This window comes from Bactrocera tryoni, chromosome 2 (assembly GCF_016617805.1).
Source record: "Bactrocera tryoni isolate S06 chromosome 2, CSIRO_BtryS06_freeze2, whole genome shotgun sequence".
Classification (NCBI taxonomy): Eukaryota; Metazoa; Arthropoda; class Insecta; order Diptera; family Tephritidae; genus Bactrocera; species Bactrocera tryoni.
In genome coordinates this window covers 57,648,207-57,669,127 of record NC_052500.1, presented here as the reverse complement: position 1 = coordinate 57,669,127, position 20,921 = coordinate 57,648,207, and the positions used below count along the sequence as shown (strand labels likewise).

The 20,921-nt window shown below is 34.5% G+C and overlaps 2 protein-coding genes and 2 pseudogenes across 2 annotated transcripts; 3 read left to right on the top strand and 1 right to left on the bottom strand.

The window, feature by feature from the left end:
* Positions 1-5,119: 5,119 nt before the first annotated feature.
* LOC120769828 lies at positions 5,120-5,322 on the top strand (annotated as a pseudogene).
* A 1,895-nt stretch (positions 5,323-7,217) lies between these two features.
* On the top strand, positions 7,218-7,835 carry LOC120768782 (putative nuclease HARBI1). Its single transcript, XM_040095541.1, has 2 exons — positions 7,218-7,455; positions 7,536-7,835. Exons 1-2 carry the CDS (start codon positions 7,240-7,242, stop codon positions 7,833-7,835), a joined length of 516 nt encoding a protein of 171 aa, XP_039951475.1. The 5' UTR covers positions 7,218-7,239.
* A 488-nt stretch (positions 7,836-8,323) lies between these two features.
* Positions 8,324-9,075, bottom strand: LOC120768781. The gene is made up of 3 exons (XM_040095540.1): positions 8,902-9,075; positions 8,502-8,846; positions 8,324-8,356 (listed from the first exon to the last, which is right to left on the bottom strand). The coding sequence occupies exons 1-3, from the start codon at positions 9,034-9,036 to the stop codon at positions 8,324-8,326; spliced, it is 513 nt and encodes a 170-aa protein (XP_039951474.1). The 5' UTR covers positions 9,037-9,075.
* Positions 9,076-19,564: 10,489 nt separating this feature from the next.
* On the top strand, positions 19,565-20,478 carry LOC120768780 (annotated as a pseudogene).
* Positions 20,479-20,921: the final 443 nt, after the last annotated feature.

The window sequence follows — 20,921 nt, the reverse complement described above, 5'->3', positions numbered from 1 at the left end:
TGATCAGCTTATATTTTATATTATAAATCGGAGTTAACGTTGTTTTACTTGGTTTGGTTCAGCATTGAGATGTATCTTTGGGAAATTTTTTGTAGATACGAAATAACTTAATACTTTCTGTATTTGCTAGTCAACTACATGTACTTTATTATATCATTGGGTGAAGTTTAAGAAAGTTTCCTTATACTTCAAACCCTTTTGTGAACATGTATGCATATAATCAAACATTTTTGATGCAAAATATTTTAGGCCCATTTTACCTTGTTTTATGACTTACGGTAATTTTCGTCCACTTAAATTTCCCGCTTCCATAAAAAATGCATGTCAAGTTCACTGAGAACTTTGCATCACATGTAAACTTCAGTAGTGTTAGTAAATGTATATTTGTATGTGGTAGTTAATATTTAAAAAATATAAATTTGTTTTAATTAAAGTCTTTAGCCAACGAAATGGAAGTTAATACTTTTCCGACAGCCTTGCTCAAGTGGTAAGCAAGTGTGTGAGAAAGCTAAACCCCACGAAGCAAAATTTTCTACGCTAACACTAATGCAAATGTATTGCGAATTTGCAAGTAGAAGTGGAAATACATGCTGTAGTGAATATATGTACAGATGTTTAAGTTGCTACTATGAAGCCGGTATTTAAAAGAATAAATTTATAAATGAAATTTCATTGATACTGTTAGATGTGTTGACCAGTGACAGTGTTGTTATATGTAGTTATTTTTATTTTTTATTTAATCTCCTGTAAAACAACAAAGTTCAAAACATCAGTGGTTACTAGGAAATAAAAGTTGCGAAACAAAATCTATAATGAAGGGAAACCAAGCCACAATTGAAAAAGGTTTTGGTAATTGCAAGATAACTGAGTCTTCCAAAAAAAACTGTGTCGTTAAGAAAGAGATATCCTCAAAAATTTATTAAACCTTACATAGGCAAACAATTCATGAATTTCCTTAACATTCATAAAAAGTTTTACTCATCATCCCCGTCCTGATATATGGTGTATAAGCATGGACGATGACAACACCTAATGAGTGGGCATTTCAAATTTTTGAGAGAAAGGTTCTGCGGAAGATCTATAGTTTTTTGCGCATTGGCAATGTCGAATACCACCGCAGTCAATGGAACGATTAGCTGTATGAGATATAAGACACATTCGACATTGACATAGTTCAGCGAATTAAAGGACGGTTAGGTAATGTCGTGTGAATATGTGAAAATACCAGGTGAAAAAGAACGTGACTACACTTGATATCTTAATTTGGCGCCAAACAGCGAAAACAGCTTAGCGCGCTGTTGTAAACGCGGCTTTAACCTCGTAAGCGGTGTCTACGCTTATAAAGAATAAGAAGTTTTGCTATTACCTCTTTAAAAACATTTGCGCAAACGAAATATAATTTAAAGAAGTGTAAATGATTTATTATCTCCAATTACGTAATTTACAAATTGCATGTTACAATTTTACTTAAGATTAACAGATAAATACCCGAATTATTGTTAAATTATTTACTCACTTGGTTATTATATTATATAATATATTTTAGGTAATCACTGAGCATTGTGCGGAGTACACTTCGTGATAACACGCAATGGCCGCACTTCCACAGACTCGATATACAAGTAAACACATATGTTACACTCGTATTTTCATGTACGGGACGTTTGACTAATATTCACACGTAGAGAACAAACATAATACATACTTGTCATTTGCAATTGATGAACGACTATACGCTTGCCATTAATTTCTTCGTTACTTTATGTGAAATACCCGTGATTAAGTGGGCGAAAAACAGTAAGAAGAACGGGAAATTGCGGAACTACAACATCTTTCATTTTGTAGAGCGTTAATGCGTAAACTCGTGTTTTTTTTTATTTGGTCACTTGGCTTAATTAAGATTTATATGACGCAAGGTTTGTAATTTTAAATTTAAGCGCCTCTGCAAATTTGTATTGGATACTAAACGGTTTGCCGATCTCTAAGTCCGAACACGGGAGGCCGATTTTCAATGGCTTCACAAAGGACTACTTCTAGTCCATGTGCGATCTAACCTAAAGTTTGTAATACTGTAGCAACGCCAGCAACACGGTAACTAAAATAGGGATAATTCAAAGTGTTAGTACGTTTGAAGTACATAAGCTAAAATAATGAGCATACATGTAGAGAAAATGCACTATTTTACTTATTTAAATTTCGTTCAAGTTTTATTTAATTCAATTCATTAACATTTGGTTTTATTATTATGTTAAATACACATTTTTGATTTAGAACACTAATGTAGATTTAGAATGCTTCTGGAATTAAATTACTCTCGTCTCGCAAGGTCCGTCGTCGTCGCTTACTTCTTCTCTACTCCTGTACTTTACTTTTTGCTTTTCAGCGTCACCATGGTTGCAATGCGTTCGGTAGTTGTCAGGGTTGCAATGTGATATAATTCCTACATACATAGTATAGAACACCGAAATAATTATCTGCTTATTTACATATGTACGTTTACGCTGTTATGCGTACATTTAATATTTTTCGTAACTGTAAGCTTTTTATTTTTATTCAAATTTAAGTTAAATGATAATTAAAATTCTTAATGAAAAATATTGTAGGATAATATTTAATGCTCAATTATCTCTTGTTTTGTCATTTAAGGATGTTGTTTGTTTCTCCAAATTTTATAACCTTCTAAAAATAAAAATATTCTGGTTTTAGAAATATTCTGAATATGAAAGAAGCATTTAGTATTAAAAACATTAAGCTTAAGATCCCACGAATCATTTAGAGCTGTCCGAAAACATAAACTACATATCCTGAGTTATCGGAATGGGAGCGAATATTTGTTGTGATAAATAGTTTATAAAAGAAAAGGCTTTAAGAAAATATAGAGCCAGTATCAATGTGTGCAAAAAAAGATAATTAATACATCGACATTTTGCAACTACTAAAGGCACACTATTCTTAAATATGGACATACATAACAGTTTAGTTTAGATTTATGCTATAGATAATTGTTAGCAGATTTGTGAGTTTTGCGAAAATCACATTCATCGTCCAAAAAAGTTTGGTAGCGTTGATAATTAAGAGACTTTTTTGCAATGTTGAATAGTGAAGGCAGTAATAAATGAATTAGTTGAAGGAAGCAAAAGTTTCAACGTCATGCATATGTATAAGCTTTAAAATATTGCTGAACATAACGTAAAACATCTTGTACACACATACGGCAATGGAAAAATATCTGGCAACAACGATGCTATTCATGTGTCTATTGGGTTATTTATGGCAAACACTGCGTATAAGTGATTTATCGGGGTACCCAATGCAGTACTTCTGGCCAACTAACCTAGTAAAAATGGTGAGAGAAAGTGTTGCTTTAGTTGTAGTGCACCATACACGTCCACATTAAATTTTTATCAAAAGAATGACAAACTGTTTAAATATTTTGAATATAAATTCCACCCTTATAGGCATTATATATTGTTTTGTCAACGTATGTACGTGCCTTATAATAATAAAAGTTAATTTTGTTAATTCAGCATATCTCAAATTAAATATTGCGTATCAGGACAATGCAAATGTAGTACTCACCGCTTAATAAAGAGCTGGCTCACATAACTATAATAAATATAATTAAATATAAATTAAATCCAAACACAAACAAGTAAGGAATGTCAAAGTTTGGGTGTAACCGATATTTTTATATTTTCGGAATGTATATTAAAAATTTACGAGACGTTCGTGTACATTTTTATTAGAAGTAGTAAAAATTGTATGCACTATTTACAAACACAGACAAAAATATACACCTTTATTTAAAAAAAATCATACTGAAGCTTCCCTTACCTTTAGAGTTGGATGAACACGAATGTATTGTCTGCTTTGCTGTTTCTGCTACTTCGTGTTGTATTTAATGAAGTGAAAAGTTGTTCATAATTTCTGAATAATGACATACATAATTACCTATTTTCTCAAAAATCCAAAGAAAAGCACACAGTCTGAACAATACAAAACGAGAGGGCAGGAAACAATGTGTGTGTAAATGTGAAAATTTTTTTTCATTGCAGGATAGTTTCAATGAAAATCTGTTAAAGCTACCATGAAGGCATGCAGCCACAGTGAAAAACTGTAACAAAGTTCAATTAAACAAAAGGCGAACACAAAAGATATGAGACGATTGAGCGTAACAGTTTGAAAAAGCCTATGATTGTGTAACTGCTTTAAGTAGAAGCCGAGCAGGACATGCAAAATTAAATATAATTTTAATCAGAAACCAAAAGTTTGTCTTGCTCGGGATGAATTGCAGAGTTCCAAAGTTTAGGTGGCTGAACACTTGGTCACTCCACCAAATATTATGTTAACTAAGTTCCCGCTGCTAAAAAGATCTAAGCATCTTTCCTGCACTTCATGTGTCCTTTGTCATTGTTGCCTTATGGTGGCAAGCATTTAATTAAGGAATTAATTTTAGTGGAGAACTTTTAAATAAATATGATGCAAATACGATGGCTAATTGTGAAAGCCATACAGTTTAATAAAATTATTGTGGACAATAAAATTACAAGGTGGAAAGTGACATAATAAAGCTACTAGATACTACTAGATACTTTGCGATAGATTCAGGTTGCGCAACCTTGCTCAATATGAATCTACGCAACCTTGTCTGCGAAGATGTTCGAGCAGCAAGGGAAGCGGTGACAATCGGCGATCGTTTGTTCGTTAATTTCGGCACAGCTTTTCTACCAGCAACACAATGTTGCCATGTTTATACTGTTGTTGTTTTTGTAGAACAATGTTTTAATTTTTGGTTGGTGACATATTCAATTAAAAATAAATTCTGTTGGGATTCGAACCTACGTGCTCGTCGTAACTTTTCAAGCGCTTACCACCAACACAACCATTGACACTTGTATTGCGTTGTCCTAATTATGGTTTGGTTATGCATGAAAGAAATATACAATGGATCGCCGATTGTTACCTCTTTCCTTGCTGCTGCTACATACATAATGTTTGTATACTTGTGTATTATTGAAGTTATGCTTCTTTTTCTTTCGTTTGTCTTTCATTTCTGCGAATTCTTAACTATTTTGCATATATTTTGGTTAAAATACTCTGCGATAGCCGTTGAAAAATTAAGGCTATACTTTACTGGATCATTTCTGTAGTTAGTCTTCATTTAAATTTTTTGGAAATCGACCCGCGATGACGAGGTATATCGTTTTATCTGACAGCGTGAGGTTTATGAACTTCATTTCTAATATTGTGTTGTGGCATATTAGAAATGATGTTTTTTCGAAAATCGCTCGCTTACAACGGATAAAACGACTTCTGAGTGGTGATTTTAATTAATAAATTCCAAGGTTTTACGCAAAAATAATGCGGTCAATAAGTACAGTACGCTTATGTATGCTTGCGCATTATTTTTCTTTCGTTTGTCTTTCATTTTTGTGAATTCTCAACCATTTTATGTGACTTTATTTCTTTCGTGTCTCTTTTTTTTTGTGCGAATTCTTTGAACTTCTGAACGCGCACATGCGTATACATACATTCATATGAGCATGTGCAGATACACAAGATAGGATAGAAAGATGTATGCCTTTTAACATCGTATACTATACTAATAAATATTTTTCGTACAAATAGAAATTAAATTTATCACAGCAATATTATGTATATGTATGTATGTATGGTATATTGCTGTGATAAATTTAATTTCTATTAGTAAGAAAAATATTTATTAGTATAGTATTACGATGTTAAAATGCAAAAATTAAAGACTAAGTCCGTCGACATTCGAACCTGCGTTCACATTGTGACTTTTTATGTGCTTACCACCAACACCACTATTGACACTTTCATGGCGTTGTCTTAAGTATGGTTTGGTTATGCATGTAAGTAATATACGATGGATCAAATAATTTTGTTTAAGTATAGAAATATGCTTTTGTAGAACATTCGCTTTCGCAAACATACACACAGATGTGCAAACGACATAATATATGTATGATTGTTTCGCATTATGCATCTACGCCGGTCAAATTTCTATACAAAAATCGACTGAAATCCATGAGAAAATAAAATGGACAACGAGGGCAAATAATTTTAAAAAAATTTATTGATAATTAAATATAAATGAAAATACATGTAAATTTACTTAAATTTATTTAAATTTATTAAAAAAACTTATTTAAATTTATTAAGAAACTTATTTAAATTTATTGAAAAACTGCAAAGAAAAATAAAAAGAAAATTCATTTTACTTTGGCCCAGTTTTGTGCGCAATACAAATGCAACGCCAATAATGAATACAAGAAATTGACTAAACACCATGATATAAGATATACAAATTATAATATGATAACCCAATTCGAAGAGTACAAAAGAGAGATGGTTACGCTGCATATTCCCTTCCGCAACGAAGAGACAGAACTACTTTCCGAGTCAAAATTCCTTCATTTAGACTTTGCTTTATAAAATGTGCATAATGAATTTAAATGTTCTAATTTTCTTTCATACAAAATGATATGCATTTCTGAATATCACTAAGAAGTATAAATTCTTCCGCGCGTAGTGACTCCACGCACCTTTTTTTTATATTCAAACTCTCTATAATTCATTTTAATGAATGGCGGAATTTAAGGGTCAGATAATAGTGAATCGTCTTGTCTTAGCAAAAACTGGATTTGAGTATGAAAAATTTTGAAAATTATTATGACAATAACCAGGGGTGTTGTGAAATCCAAGACAGAATTGCTTAGCTGTCAGAATTGCAAACCAATTCTGATTTAATATGGTGTCACAGAATCTGATTGGATTTTCGTCTTTTCGAACATATGCAAAACCAATATTCGAATCAGCTGTTTACTTATGTGACAAATATTGTGAATGCAATTTGAATAAAATTTGAAATGAGTTCGGCAATATTAGCTTTCCTTTTATTAGAGGAAGAAAGAAATTAAAGAATTAAACGTAAAATATTAAGGGATCTTAGTAACCCACTTGATGCTCCAGGAGAATCGTAAGTAGAATTTATCTTGTATTTACTTGTGTGTTACTTTACGCGCTTACTTTACAGATTCATATCACATTATCAGCTGAATAAAGACGCATTTATTATGGTAATTAACCGTAACCAATACTTCAATTGGCAGCAACACTGCGTTTTTTAGCAGAAGGGGCATACCAACGGGGAGTAGGCCGTGATTCTTGTATCAGTTTGCAAGAAGCACGGTGTCGCAGATTTTAACAAAAGTGATGTGCCTCTTAGAGAATTACATTTGCGGTCAGTGGGTAAAACTTTCTATGGATGATAGCGAAAAATTGATTTCAAGAAATCACTTTTTTGGAAAGTACAAAATACCCGGAATAGTCGGTTGTATAGATGGAACACATATAAAAATAATAAAACCACCTGATAATGAGCATTTATATTTTAACAGAAAGGGATATTTTAGCATAAATGCGATGATAGTAAGTATAAACAATAAATTAATATTCAAACATATTTGTAAACCTACTTGTGTATGTATATGTATTTATTTTTTCAAAAGATTTGTGACAACGATATGCAAATACGTGCAGTTGATGCGCGGTATCCCGGTTCAAGTCATGATGCATTCATCTGGGGTATGAGTCACGCTAAACAATATTTCCGTACACAGTATGAGAGTGGGCAGCGTTCATTGAGGTTGCTGGGCAATTGCGGCTACGGAATTGAACCATTTCTGTTAACACCTTATAGAGATCCACAGTTTAACTCAATGGAGTATAAGTTTAACATAACACATACGGCTGCACTGAATATTGTTGAAAGGACAATCGGAGTTTTAAAGAGCCCATTATCGCCCTGAAAAAGTGGCTAAAATTGTAAACGTCTGTTGTGCCTTACACAACATCTGCAGACGTTACAACATTGAATATAATCAGAAACTAGGAATTCTTGCAAATGAGACTGACGATGACAATTTTTTCCACTCTGATAATGGTTCAATGCAGAGCGAAGGCCGGAGAATAAGAGACGAAATAGCAAATACTTTGTAACTCAATGGATTTATTTCTTAATTTTAAATATAACAGTCTTCATGACTAAACTAAAATCAGCCTTATAAATTCAGGTACTTTAAGTATATTTCACAACCAGGATCTTTAATTAAATAATATACTTAATAATTAATCTTTTTTTTCGTTATATTGTCTTTTGTGTTCAAACTTGAGAACTTCGAGATTTAGTTGTTCTTTTTTAATCTCATTTTTTTCCACAATAGCTTTAAGTAATTGAGTACTTATACTTACAAACTCATCTTTCAATTCAGTAATAGCTCTTCCAACAGTTTTATTATTAATCTCTATTGCTTTTTATATAAGCCTCAAGCTGTGAGCATTTTTAGATTGAAGTCTATTACTTGATAAAATTTTTTCAATACAAGTATATCTCCATTTTTTTTATCTTCCTCATCTAAAAATCTTTTTAAGCGATCTGCTGTACTCTTTAATTTTTGCCTTCTAGGTACACTAACATTTATTTCGTGTTGCCTTTGTGACATGGAGGGTATATCGTCGGTATCTTTTTGTCTATTGGATGCATTATAACTCAAGTTTATATTTTGTTCCTCTGGCGATGAGGAAGACAAATCTACATTCACCCCTGCAATTGGTATATTTAAATTCTCAATAACGGGTTGGGTACCAAGAGAAACGCCTAATATGCCTTCTATAGTTTGCGAAATGCCACAAAGACGCACAATGGTTTCTTCGTTTGGAGTGAGCTGATATTTTGAAAATGGGTCTCCTCCTGTTGCTCGACTCTCAATTTTGTTGTGAGCTAATTTTCTTTTGATTTCGCTTTTCCACTCAGTTATAACCTATAGAAATAAGTTTAATTTAATTGCAGTTTAATTTTCACGGAAAATTACTTACCTTTTTCCACCCGTTTACGTCTTTGTGTGGAGGACCTGCAGCATTAAGGGATTCAGTTAATGCCTGCCATAACGAATCTATCGTCGGCTTATTACGTTTCGTAAATCCTCTTAAGATATCAGGATTTTTTTCCATAAATTCAATTATTATCGTATTTTGCGTTCTGTTCTTATATTTTCCCCTACAAAAATAAAGTTAATTACTTCGTAACAATAAAATAAATAAATTTCTTAACTTACATTTTGTCAACCGTCTAACAACACACAGAAATATAAACTGAATATTCAAATCTGTTGGCGATTATATTCTTGTTTTATTTCTGATAGCAAAACCGATAAAATTGGTTTCGATGACACCCAAAACCGATACAATTTCTGTTTCGAACATCAAACCAATAATATCTGAATTCATGACACCTACTACGTTTTTTGATCGGTTTCAATTCTGATTCCGACAACTATCAGATTCCACAACACCCCTGAACGTTTAGAAGTCTTCATAAAATTTTTACTGGCAATGGACTTTTTTGTACTATTTGGAGTGAGTGATTCTCTTTCATCTATTTGATGGTAACGTTGTAGTTCCAGGTACAAATATAAATATTAAAATATGACGATAATTATTGGAAATAATTATGTAGTAACTATTTGTTTTATTAAATAGTCAGCACAATTAAAATAAATATGAAATTAGAAGTTCTGGAATTTGAGCTCGTAATGAATTTATGTTTCATAAAATTTCATGGTAATTTTTCGCTCTCTGGAACAGCTAATTTCATTTAAAGGCCATTTTACTATGAACAAAAAAGCACAAAATAAACGCAGTCAACTTTCCAATTCAACACAGTACAACCTGTTAAAACATAACACTAAAACGGAATATAACAAAAGACCAAACCAAGATCAAAAAGAAAGTGCAACGCAGTCAAATGTTTGAAAAGAAAAAGGCAGCAAGCAAATCTGAGAGCAGTGCAGTAAACCTTTCACTTTCTTTCCGTCCTCTAAGCCAAACAGCCAGTAAAACTTCAAAACTCTTGCGCTTCCAATCTTAGGCACTTGTTCAATTGTCGTTTGGCCTAACAGCTCTAGGAAAAACATTTATACACCAATTTAAATAGCATTGAGGCATGCAAATTTAACAAGCAAATGTTTAGTAGCGTGTTGAAGTATGAGGCATGAAGGTTGCGAAATTTAAAAAAAAAAAGAAAATTTAAATAGCACAGATCTAGCTCTTTAGGAATAACGCCTGGAACTTCCTTAACTAGAAAGAATTTTATTTATATAATTTGAAACCCGCTATCAATTAAAGGCATATATACATAGATGTAAAAATATTTGAATTTTTCTAATTAAGACAGCCCCGATTTCACTGTCTTTTCAGCGCCCTGTCTCAAGCATTACTGCCGAGGCAAGAAAATCATTTCTGTCGAGTTCAATTTGTATATCCGTCTGTCCGACTGTTAGTAAAAAGGTTTCCTAATGAAACTTGGTACAAGAGTGAGGACAAGTTTGAAGAAATTTTGACTTTATATTACAAGCGTAAAAAAATAAATATTAATAATAGAAATATATTTTTCGCTTACCTCGCAGCGGGTCAAAAAATCCCATTGCCAGAAGCTAATTAAGAAATGTGCTTTACCTAGCTGTGGTCACGGGCATAGACATTGCGAGAGTGTGTTTAATGTTGCTGATATGCTTACAAAGGAGTTTATTGTTCGTTTTACGTCCATTTTGACCATGAAGTGGTTACTGTGCAGAAAGATTATCTTATAACTACGGCATAATTATAAAAGTGTATATTTTTACTCTTTTTAAGTTGAGGTTGGGCTGTAAGACTCTCAGATTTTGACTTTATTGGACGCTTCTTTATAGAGAGGACATTTCTTGCTACCTATCCGAGGGTCAGAGTTCTCTTTCCTGGTTTTTACATGCACTGCAGGACGGCTCCTTGTTGCATGTCTTCGCGAAGACACCTTCTTCCCCACCATTGATACCCAATTTTTTAGTTTTTTTAGCCGGGGTGGCCTAGTACAGCTGTTTGGGCGCCAACATATTTGTCTGTTTGTATGTGTAAATGTTTCCGAAGAGTTTACGTTTTATTGAGCAAAAAATTAGGTAACTCACCCCTGTTTGGTAATTAATTTGCGGTGAATTTATATTGCTTGACAGTTTTACCATCTATCGACGTTCGAGCTTATATGCATATGAGTGTGTAGATATGTTTTTACAATTGTGTTATCGTCTTTTCTGTATATAAAACCCTACAGTTGCGCTGGCAAAAGTTAAAGTTTAATGTTGATAGCGTAAATCGAATTTATGTAAGCCTCAGTTGAGCAGCTTCGTGGAAGCCTAGTTTGATTCAGATGCTTTAATGAAATAGTATGTTTTTTTTTTTAATTCATAGCTGAAGTTAGTGCAATGTTTCAAGTTATAGTTTCTGAATCTGTAACTTATGCAAATAAATAGTACAGGAAATAAATCTAGCTTGAAAGAATATATTTAAATACTCAGCCGCTCCAAGTGTCCAATTCATGCAAACGCGCTTCTTGGAAATCATATTGAAGCTGTGGCTAACTGGCTCGCAAACTGGAGCATAAAGGTTAATGAGCAAAAATGTAAGCACGTTATATTTATATTAGCAAGAGTAGCTGTTTGCCTTTGACACTGAACAACACCATCATAGTACTTACCTAGGGGTCCATCTGGATAGCGAAACCACATGTAGGCTGAAAGGACTCATCTTCAGGAGTCAGTAGGGTAATCTGGCTTTTTTTTGACAGAGAAAATTTTCATAGAAACCCCTTAAGTTAAAGGCAGGTGTTTGCATTGGCTTATTAACCCTCGCTCACGCCTGAGTCTGGAGTATAAAGGCATTATATACAACCAAGTTTTAAAACCAATCTAGCCCTATGGATTTGAACTGAGGGGCAACGGGAGTAGCAGCAACATCGAAATTCTTCGTCGTGCGCAATCAAAAATTCTTCGTACAGACGAACGAACTGAAATAGAGCAACGAAGCGCGAAAAATGCATAGAAACTTACGGTTCACCAACCACCAAACCAACTAGCTGGATCGTTATTGCGTGTGAACAGGAGCTCAAGATTACGTAGAAGTGACGTACCAGTTCAGACGTAATATATTTTAGGCCCAGATAGAAAAATAATCATCAATGTAAGGTGTAAATTCAAAATTATTGTTAGGCTCTTAAGTAGGGTAGTTTCAATAAATAATAGTAAAGTTTAATAAAAAACAAGAAAAAACGTTAACTTCGGTTGCACCGAAGCTAAATACCCTTCACAGGTGCATTTCTGTTAGTAACTATGTGTTCAGTTTGTATGGAAGCTATATGCTATAGTCAACCGATCTGAACATTTTCTTCGGAGATTACATAGTTGCTTTAGAAAATAATATATACCAAATTTCGTGAATATATCTTGTCAAATGTGAAAGTTTTCCATACAAGCATTTGATTCCGATCGTTCAACTTGTATGGCAGCTATATGTTATAGTGGTCCGATATCGGCTGTTCCGATAAATGAGCAGCTTCTTGAAGAGAAAATGACGTTTGCAAAATTTCAAAACGATATCTTAAAAACTGAGGGACTAGTTCGTATATATACAGACAGACGGACGGACAGACAGACGGACATGGCTAAATCGACTCAGCTCTACATACTGATCATTTATTTATAGGGTCTCCGACGATTCCTTCTGGGTGTTACAAACTTCGTGACAAACTTAATATACCCTGTTCAGGGTATAAAAATATATACGTAATAGCCTTCTTCTTCTGTAGTAAACAAAATTATTTAAGCTTCCGACTGAAACCAGTCGATTTTTGGGTTATCTTCTGTATTTATCAGTTTTCATTCAATTTACCAAAGATACGTCCACATTTAGGGCGGGTCGATTTAAAAATCGCCCATTGCTCTATGAAAATCATATTCTAGGGATCAAAATAAGAAACTTTGCCGAAGGAACCATACCTCTAAAACGAATTTTGATGTCCCCCAATTTGGGTCGAACTTTTGGGTAGGGGCAAATTTTGAAAAATCCCACTTTGACCCATTTAGAGTGTTCCAATCGAGTCCAAATGTATGACCGACCCCCACTAACTTTGGACGGCCGATCCACCCATGCCAGTGGCACACCCTCTGGAACTTTTTTGGCCTTTATATGAAAAAATCAGCTAAATGGCTATGGCTTTTCTTTATTTTTATTTATTTATTTATAATAAAATCTATTTTTTCTCTTAAGAAATTTATTTAGTCAGAACATACATATCTAAAAGAAAAAATTAATTTAAGTGAGTTATAGAAAAGAAACTAAAAAAAAAATATTGTTTGAAGTCTTTTTTACTTTCAAGTCTGGGCAATTTCGCACGGCTCTCTAATGTCGTCGCCATAACAGCCTCTACATTTTCCGGTATAACCCGTTTGGAAACGCTAGCTAGCAATTGAACATGTCGTTCCGTTCCTTGTATGTGTGATGGAATTTTTGGATCATTAAACGGTGGATCATCTTGATTTAAATATTCTTTCAAGGTATCGTACGGAATGCTTCGCGTGAATGGTGGTTCAAATACGATATTTATATCATTCAAATTGATCATTTCCGTATAACTTGTGCAATTAAAGTTTATATCTGGTTTTTTATAAACTCTAAGTTCCATTGGCTCGTCAACATCGGTTCGATAGCGTAGAATTTTCTTGATGGCACAGTCGCGCTTTTCTTTTCTATCATCAAACAACATTCATAACAAGATATTTTCCGAATGCGCATAATATGAATTATGATTAATTACTTTATTGACAATTTTGCCTAAGCGAGGTTCTAGAAATCGTGACCAACCAATGAACTTGAAAAATAATGCACTGCCGTACACGACAGAGCTGTAATACTTGATATTGAAGTACATTGGCACATAACATTTAATTATAAATTCAACCAGAATTCTTAAATTTGCATCTGGATTTTCCGTTGTCACATATAATCGCAATAATCTAGGGGCCTTGGTGAGCCACCGAGAATGTACAATTTTCCCTGGTTTGATGTTAGCCAGATCCACCGGAACCACGCCCCTAGAAATTGCATGGGCCATGTCGTATAAGTACTTCGAATCGGTGGAAAATTATTTTTTTTCTGGAGCAGGGGGCATATTTTGCAACTCAATTCTCTGGAAGCCGTCCACCACCTAAAAATATATAACAATAAAATAATTAAAAATGGTTGACAATTATAATAAATGAGTGATAGCAATAACTTACCGGAAGAGTTTCACAAGTTTCGATTTGACGGCTCAGTTTTCCGGTTGCCGATCTTGGTCCAGTGCTGGTTGATTTCAGAAAGCACAAACAAATGCCGAAACAAGTTCGTTGAAGGGTAGAAGGCAAATGAAGCCAATGCAATGGTCTTTTTGCTGCCAGCTCAATTCGAATCGTCGTATAATTCCACCGTGTGGGTCAGTGTTTGTTGGCTCACCGTCAGTGCATATTCCAATTAATGTATCCAGTGATATATTTTTATCGTTGAAAAAACCATTTAATTTGGTTGTTTTGTATTCAGCGGTTTCATGTTCCAGTCTTACGTAACCAATCATTTCAGAATTGGGTTCTCTCAAAATAACAAGATGAGGTTCTTTTACCATCCTAGTATGATACTTCTCATCAATATTATCTATCGTTAAAGTATCATCTTTTCTGCCATCGAATGAAAACGCTAACAAATTGGTATCATCTAACCGTTTGCGAAGCACTTCTTGTCTGCATTTCTCTTTTTCTCTGCGAACTTTCGATTTATCCATGATGAGAGGTTTCCCACGCAAAAGAGCGGTTCCCAATGCTGATGCTACTCTGTCAGGCACACGAAATCTGTCACATACCAAGGCAAAGTTAAAACAATCGTATCTCTCTGTGTATTGTGAACTTGTGCTTCTATCCATATCTTCTTGAACCGGTGGCGGTGCGTTTGTTGAATCATCGGGATCTTTGTATGTTGGCATTGATGCATTCATTGTTAGTCTTCTCTGGTTATGTTGATCGTGCATGAACTCTTTGAGGCGTTCGGGAACCCATCCGCAGTTGTTGATGTAGTTGCTTCATCTTGCGGTGTAGAGGATGGTGAATTCATTGTAAACTTTTTGATTTGGAATGGTCACTTCACTTATTATTTTTGTTGAAATACCATAGTGGTTATTGCTTTAGTTCTCCTCACTTTCAGAGGTAATAAGAATGAAATGGTAATTTCAATTCTATTTCAAAATTTGCCCCTACCCAAAAGTTCGACCCGAATTCGGGGACATCAGAATTCCTTTCAGAGGTATGGTTCCTTCGGCAAAGTTTCTTATTTTGATCCCTAGAATATGATTTTCATAGAGCAATGGGCAATTTTTTCCCCACCCCACAAATCGACCCGGCCTAGTGCACATATACATACAAAAATTTATTTCTCATTCACATAGTTGCATCAATCAACCGATTTAATTTGTGTGCTTCCTCTTCAACTTTTATTTAATTTTAACTTTAATTCTCCTTTTCTTACTTTCTTTATCTTTTGTTTCAAGTTCAGTTTATTTTTGAGCGCTGCTAGTTGTTTACCAATTTACCTTCAGTCACACGTGTCCCATTGGCATCGCCAATCGTCACTTATGCATGGATACACTTTCGCTCACAAAGTGCTTTCTTAAATTCAAAAATTTCAATAATGCGACTTTTCTCTCTCTCTGCCTAAGATAGCTTCTTGCTCTGATGATTTTGACTTCCTTAGCTGCGACAATTCGTCAAGTGAAGTTAGCTACGGCAATTTAGAAGTAACAGGCAACAAAACTGTCAACCTTTATCGCTACATCTACCATACATCAGTAAAAAAACATTATTGCTACAGCTGAAGAGACTTCATTTTACTCTGCGGTATACGAGCAGCGTTTTGTGGCGAAAAATAATACAAATTTGTCCCATACGTTGTGCGTTTTTAATTTTGTATTTGAGTTATGAAGCCATGCACCGAAGCTATAATAATATTATATTATAAGAACTTTGAACAATTTCTTCGGAGATTACACCATTACATTAAAAAATAACCCACTCCTAATTTCTAAAAGATGTTTCGCCAATGAAAAAGCTTTATATACGATCATTTGATCGTTCCATTTGTATGGCAACCATATGCTATAGTGGTACAACATCGACAGTTCGGACAAATGAGCAACTTCATGGGGGGATAAGGACGTATGCAAAATTTCAGATCGATTTCTCAAAGGCTGAAGGATTTGTTACAAACAGACAGACAAACAGGCGGTCATGGCTGGCGTATATACAGACAGACAAACAGGCGGTCATGGCTAAGTCGACTCTACTTGTCATGCTGATGATTTAAATATTTAATTTTTTTATAGGGTCTCCGACGTTTCCTTCTGGGTGTTACAAGCTTCGTGACAAACTTAATATACCCTGTTCAGGGTATAATTAAGTGTCGTCTCAATCAAGAAGCAAAATTGTGAATTGTTTCCAAATGAGCGTCTTACATACAAATCTATCAGTACCTTAAATGACAGAACTTCCAAATTTAATGCAGGTTACGGCATTCCCATTGCTCTCTTCCTATGCACTTCTCTACTTGTTTTGCTACACCATTTAATTTTTGATTGCTCTTTGTGGTTCAGTGGTTGTACGTATACTAATTTTCTTTGAAAGTTTTTTTAAGGATAATTGAGAAAGCCACACACTTTAATACTGTTATTGTGGCCGATAAAATTATAAATCGAAAATTAATATTATTATATAAAGCCATTTATTATTATAGTAAAAAAATCATATTATGGTTTGTAATTTGTAAATATTCCACTTGAAGATGTTAGAGTTTCTATTGTTATTCAAACTATGAAAATTTAATGGAGTTTAAACGAACACATTAAGAAAGTCTGGTTGTTTATGGAAAATAATAAATTTTCGTATAATACTTAAAAACAATTAAGGTCATAGTAATAAAAAAATGTATAGTGATTTTCATAATTGTTGCTAGGATGTCTAAGTTAATATTTACATATGCCAAATTTTAAAGCGAATTATTAGCAGAAATTAAATGTGATAAACACCTAGAAACTCAATAATTTATGGACAAATATGAAGAAAAAGTAGATTTGAATTTAATATGTTAATGAATTGATAATGATTAATTTAACAGCTAATTAATATTATTTTAAAGCATAGGTAACTAGAAAGAAAGGAATACAAAATATGTGCTGTATAAGCCACTATCCAACTGCAACTCAACACAGCAAAAACAGTTTAAACACAAAGCACAAAAAATACAAAATAACAAAGGAAAAAACATTTCAAAACAGGAAATGCAACGCAGTGAAAACTGGGAAAAAAGGAAGGCACAAACATATCGACGCACAGTGCAATAAAACATACCCTCCTTGTCCTCCCTCCTAATAAACTGTGTAGTAGTAGACGCAGCAACAGTCAACCAACAAAAATGTGGCACCTTGGGCACCTACCACAACAAACGGATGTTTGCTTGGTCGATCTCTATGGGCTTTTTCAACTCCTCTTTAATCCAAGCATTTGGTAGCAGAGGTTTGGTAAGCACAACGTATATAAACCATTTGAAACTGCATAAAGGCGTACAAATTTAACGAGCCAATGTTTGCAAGTGACGTAGAAAAGCGCCGGTTTGGCTGTCCATGCCAACACCATCAATGACGCGTTCAACGGAGAATGCTTCGTATATTTATTAGGGTAGCTTCTTTTCGTTTAGTCCTTTGAAAAATCAGTTGATAGATACCTCCAAGAAAAGTTCTCAAAGTATGAGCTCTTATCTTTCTTCCAAAAACACAAAAAACTATTTCGTTTTCTGGTCTTTTTAGGATATCGAATGCTCCTCAAAAAAGTTGAGTTGTAGAGTTTGGTCTTCGTTCATCGAGAGGAGATTTTACTTCTCAATTGCCTACTCTGTTGGCAAGAGTTATTCTGCGTTGGATTTCGAGGTTGATTACTGTTACTGATAATACTGGATCCAAGGTAGACGAAATTATCTACGACTTCGAAGTTATGACTGTCAACAGTGACGTGGGAGCCAAGGAGATATTTCATCTTGCCCTCGTTCACTACCAAACTAATTTGCTTTGCCTTATCCAGTCTAAAGAAAGCAGAACAACGGCGCGTATGTTATGGCCAGCTCCTTTTCGTGCTGTAAAAATCATCTTTAAAATCGACGAAGAGGTGGTGCGTGGCGATTCTCGTTTCATGGGTATTTTCCAAAATTTGGAGCATGGTGAATATCTGGTCGGTTGTTGATTTTCCAGGTCTAAAGCCACATTGATAAGGTCCAATCAGTTTGTTGACGGTGGACTTTAATCTTTCACACAATACCCTCGATAGAACCTTATATGCGGTGCTGAGGAGGCTTATCCTACGGTAGTTGGCGCAGATTGTGGGGTCTCCCTTTTTGTGGATTGGGCAGAGCACACTTAAATTCCAGTCGTTGGGCATGCTTTCGTCTTATCATATTTTACAAAGAAGCTGATGCATTGTCCCTATCGGTTCTTTGCCACCATGTAGGAATGGCTCGGTCAGTAATCCCCAAAAAGGCAGACCCGACAATCTGAGCGAAGGCAGCAATCGGCCCCCGCCGCTTTGTTGTCATTCAGATGGGTAATTGCTATTCGAATTTCTTCATGGTCGGCCAATGGAACGTGCGTTTCATGGTCATCAATTAAGAAATCGGGTTAACCATCTCCTTGTGTTATGCTTTCACTGCCATTCAGCAGACTGGAGAAGTGTTCTCTTCATAATATGTGACCTGGTCTACGAAAAGGGAGCTAACGTGCGAAAACTAGTTTTCTGGGAAAAGCTGTTAAAAATAATCGTCAGTTTCTCGTTATCTCATTAATTGTTCTCCTTTTTTTTGACACCTAAGCCCCCTTTCCGTAGACCAGGTCACATATTAGTATGCTGAGTCACTACTAGATCATCTTTTTTGAAGGCTTCTGTTAGTAATGTGTAGTTTAGATTCTATATTAAAAATCTGTCATTAAAATTAAGAAACTTGAAATTTTATGATAGCGTCTGAGTCAAACGGCTGAAATTATGCTTCCGCAAAGCGGTTAGCTGCGGCTTACGCCAGATTTTGTTTAGAAACTATTAGTTTTAGCTTTTTGCAGGGCAATTGTGAAAACACATACATACATATATACATTTAGTAGAACGTCGAATAATGGGTGTACGAGTGTGAAATCCTGCGCTCATTAAAACAGAAACTCAACAAAAGTATCTGCATATAAAAATATACACGTGTGTATGCGTGAATTCTGATATACATACATATATACGCGCACAAATATGCAATATTATAGATACAGTTGTTGTTGTTGTACGAAAAATTTGCTGCACCGTCACCACTTCATGACCGATTGAAATAAAACAAAACACAAACTTCTCTATAAATGCCAAAACAAATGAAACACACCCTCGCAATACCTCCGGCGGTTTCAACAACTAGGTAAGAGCTTTTCCTAGTCCTACTCTGAAAATGGAATTGTGAAAATTTTCACTCGCCGCAATGGCAAGATAGCGAAAAATCTAGTGCACCCCCCACACGTATGGTGAAAAAAATAATGTAAATAGAAAACAGCTGATTTCTATTCAAATTATTCGTTAAAATGGACTTTTCTGCAACGTAAGTTTCCAAATTTTAATTATTAACAAAATTTATAATTTAACTTTTATTTTATAGTAAACCCAAGCACGGTAGAGCTACGCACGAGCAGCTGGAGGCATATGTGTTGTTTTGCCAAGCACACCCAGAAATAGGTGCGGGGGAAAATTGCCCAAAAACGCCTCAACGGATGAAGGAGTTGTGGCAACAGCTGGCAGATCAACTTAATTCGTGCAGAGGACCAATACGAAGTGCTGCAAAATGGAAAGAGATAACATTTTAGCTTATTTTTCGTTTATTTATTACATATATTGCGTTAATTTATAGACGTTAGGCGTTTGGAAAAGCCAACTGCGCACTCGAGCAAGGCGGTTGAAAATGACTCAAAGGCTCACAGGTGGAGGTCCAAGTTCCAAGCCGATGACGGACTTCGAAGAAATGGCTTTGTCTACATTTGGCTCGGCCGCTGTAGATGGGATGCAAAATGTACAAAGCCTAGGTTTTACGCCAATTGAGCAAACGGATGAATGCGCAATTTCATCGCAATTGTAGTCCTCTACAATTATGCAGTCAGGTAGATGCAAGCCCAAATCCCGAACACCATAAAGCAAGTCCATTGGCACCATCTACGTATCTTAGCTTGGAAAACCAGGTAAGTTTTCATTATGAAATAATTACAAAATATATACTTTTTTGCAATTTCTTATTACGTTTTTTTCTTTTAAGGATGCTTCAACTTCGGTGCTATCACGAAAGGCACGAAATAAGCTTATCAGCACTTTGATAGCTGATATATCAAAAAGGAATGCTGCTGAGGAAGAGAGGCGACGGGAGCATCGTGAAATGATGCAGGCCATTCAAGGCCTAACTAGTTCTGTAACAGAACTAATAAAATCGTTTACTAATAATGTAAAATAATATCTAAAGTTTAATTAAAATTGAAATAACGTATGTGTAATATTTTTATTTAATTAATATTTATTGAATTAATTAAGTTTGGGTTTTTGTTTTATAATAGAATAAAAAAAAAATGGAATGCAAATTTCAATTTGTTTTCTTTTAACAAAAATGATAAATAAATAAACAAATAATGGAAGTAAGTAGTGTATTTCGAAAGTCGAATTGTGAGAACATTTATATATGTACATAAGTATATGGATTGGCTTCTGTATATATATCACTAAAGAGTTGATATATAACTTGATCTTGTTCTTTCACCTTCCCGCATGTTCTGTGAAGAGTTATAATCATTAATTGGAGAATCAAAGTCTTCTGCAACCCCGTCATCTATTTCGTTGAACGTAATGCCTGCTTTCGTCATTATATTATGCAATATAACGCAAGTACTAACAAACAAAGCG

Bases quoted from the DNA above. Each gene is read 5' to 3' on its own strand.
- LOC120768782 (XM_040095541.1), top strand. From the start codon at position 7,240: ATGTGCCTCTTAGAGAATTACATTTGCGGTCAGTGGGTAAAACTTTCT. The intron at 7,456-7,535 runs GTAAGTATAAAC...TTTTTTCAAAAG, and splicing joins TTAGCATAAATGCGATGATA to ATTTGTGACAACGATATGCA.
- LOC120768781 (XM_040095540.1), bottom strand. From the start codon at position 9,036: ATGGAAAAAAATCCTGATATCTTAAGAGGATTTACGAAACGTAATAAG. The intron at 8,847-8,901 runs GTAAGTAATTTT...TTATTTCTATAG, and splicing joins ACGTAAACGGGTGGAAAAAG to GTTATAACTGAGTGGAAAAG. The intron at 8,357-8,501 runs GTTAGTGTACCT...AAATGCTCACAG, and splicing joins AAAGGCAACACGAAATAAAT to CTTGAGGCTTATATAAAAAG.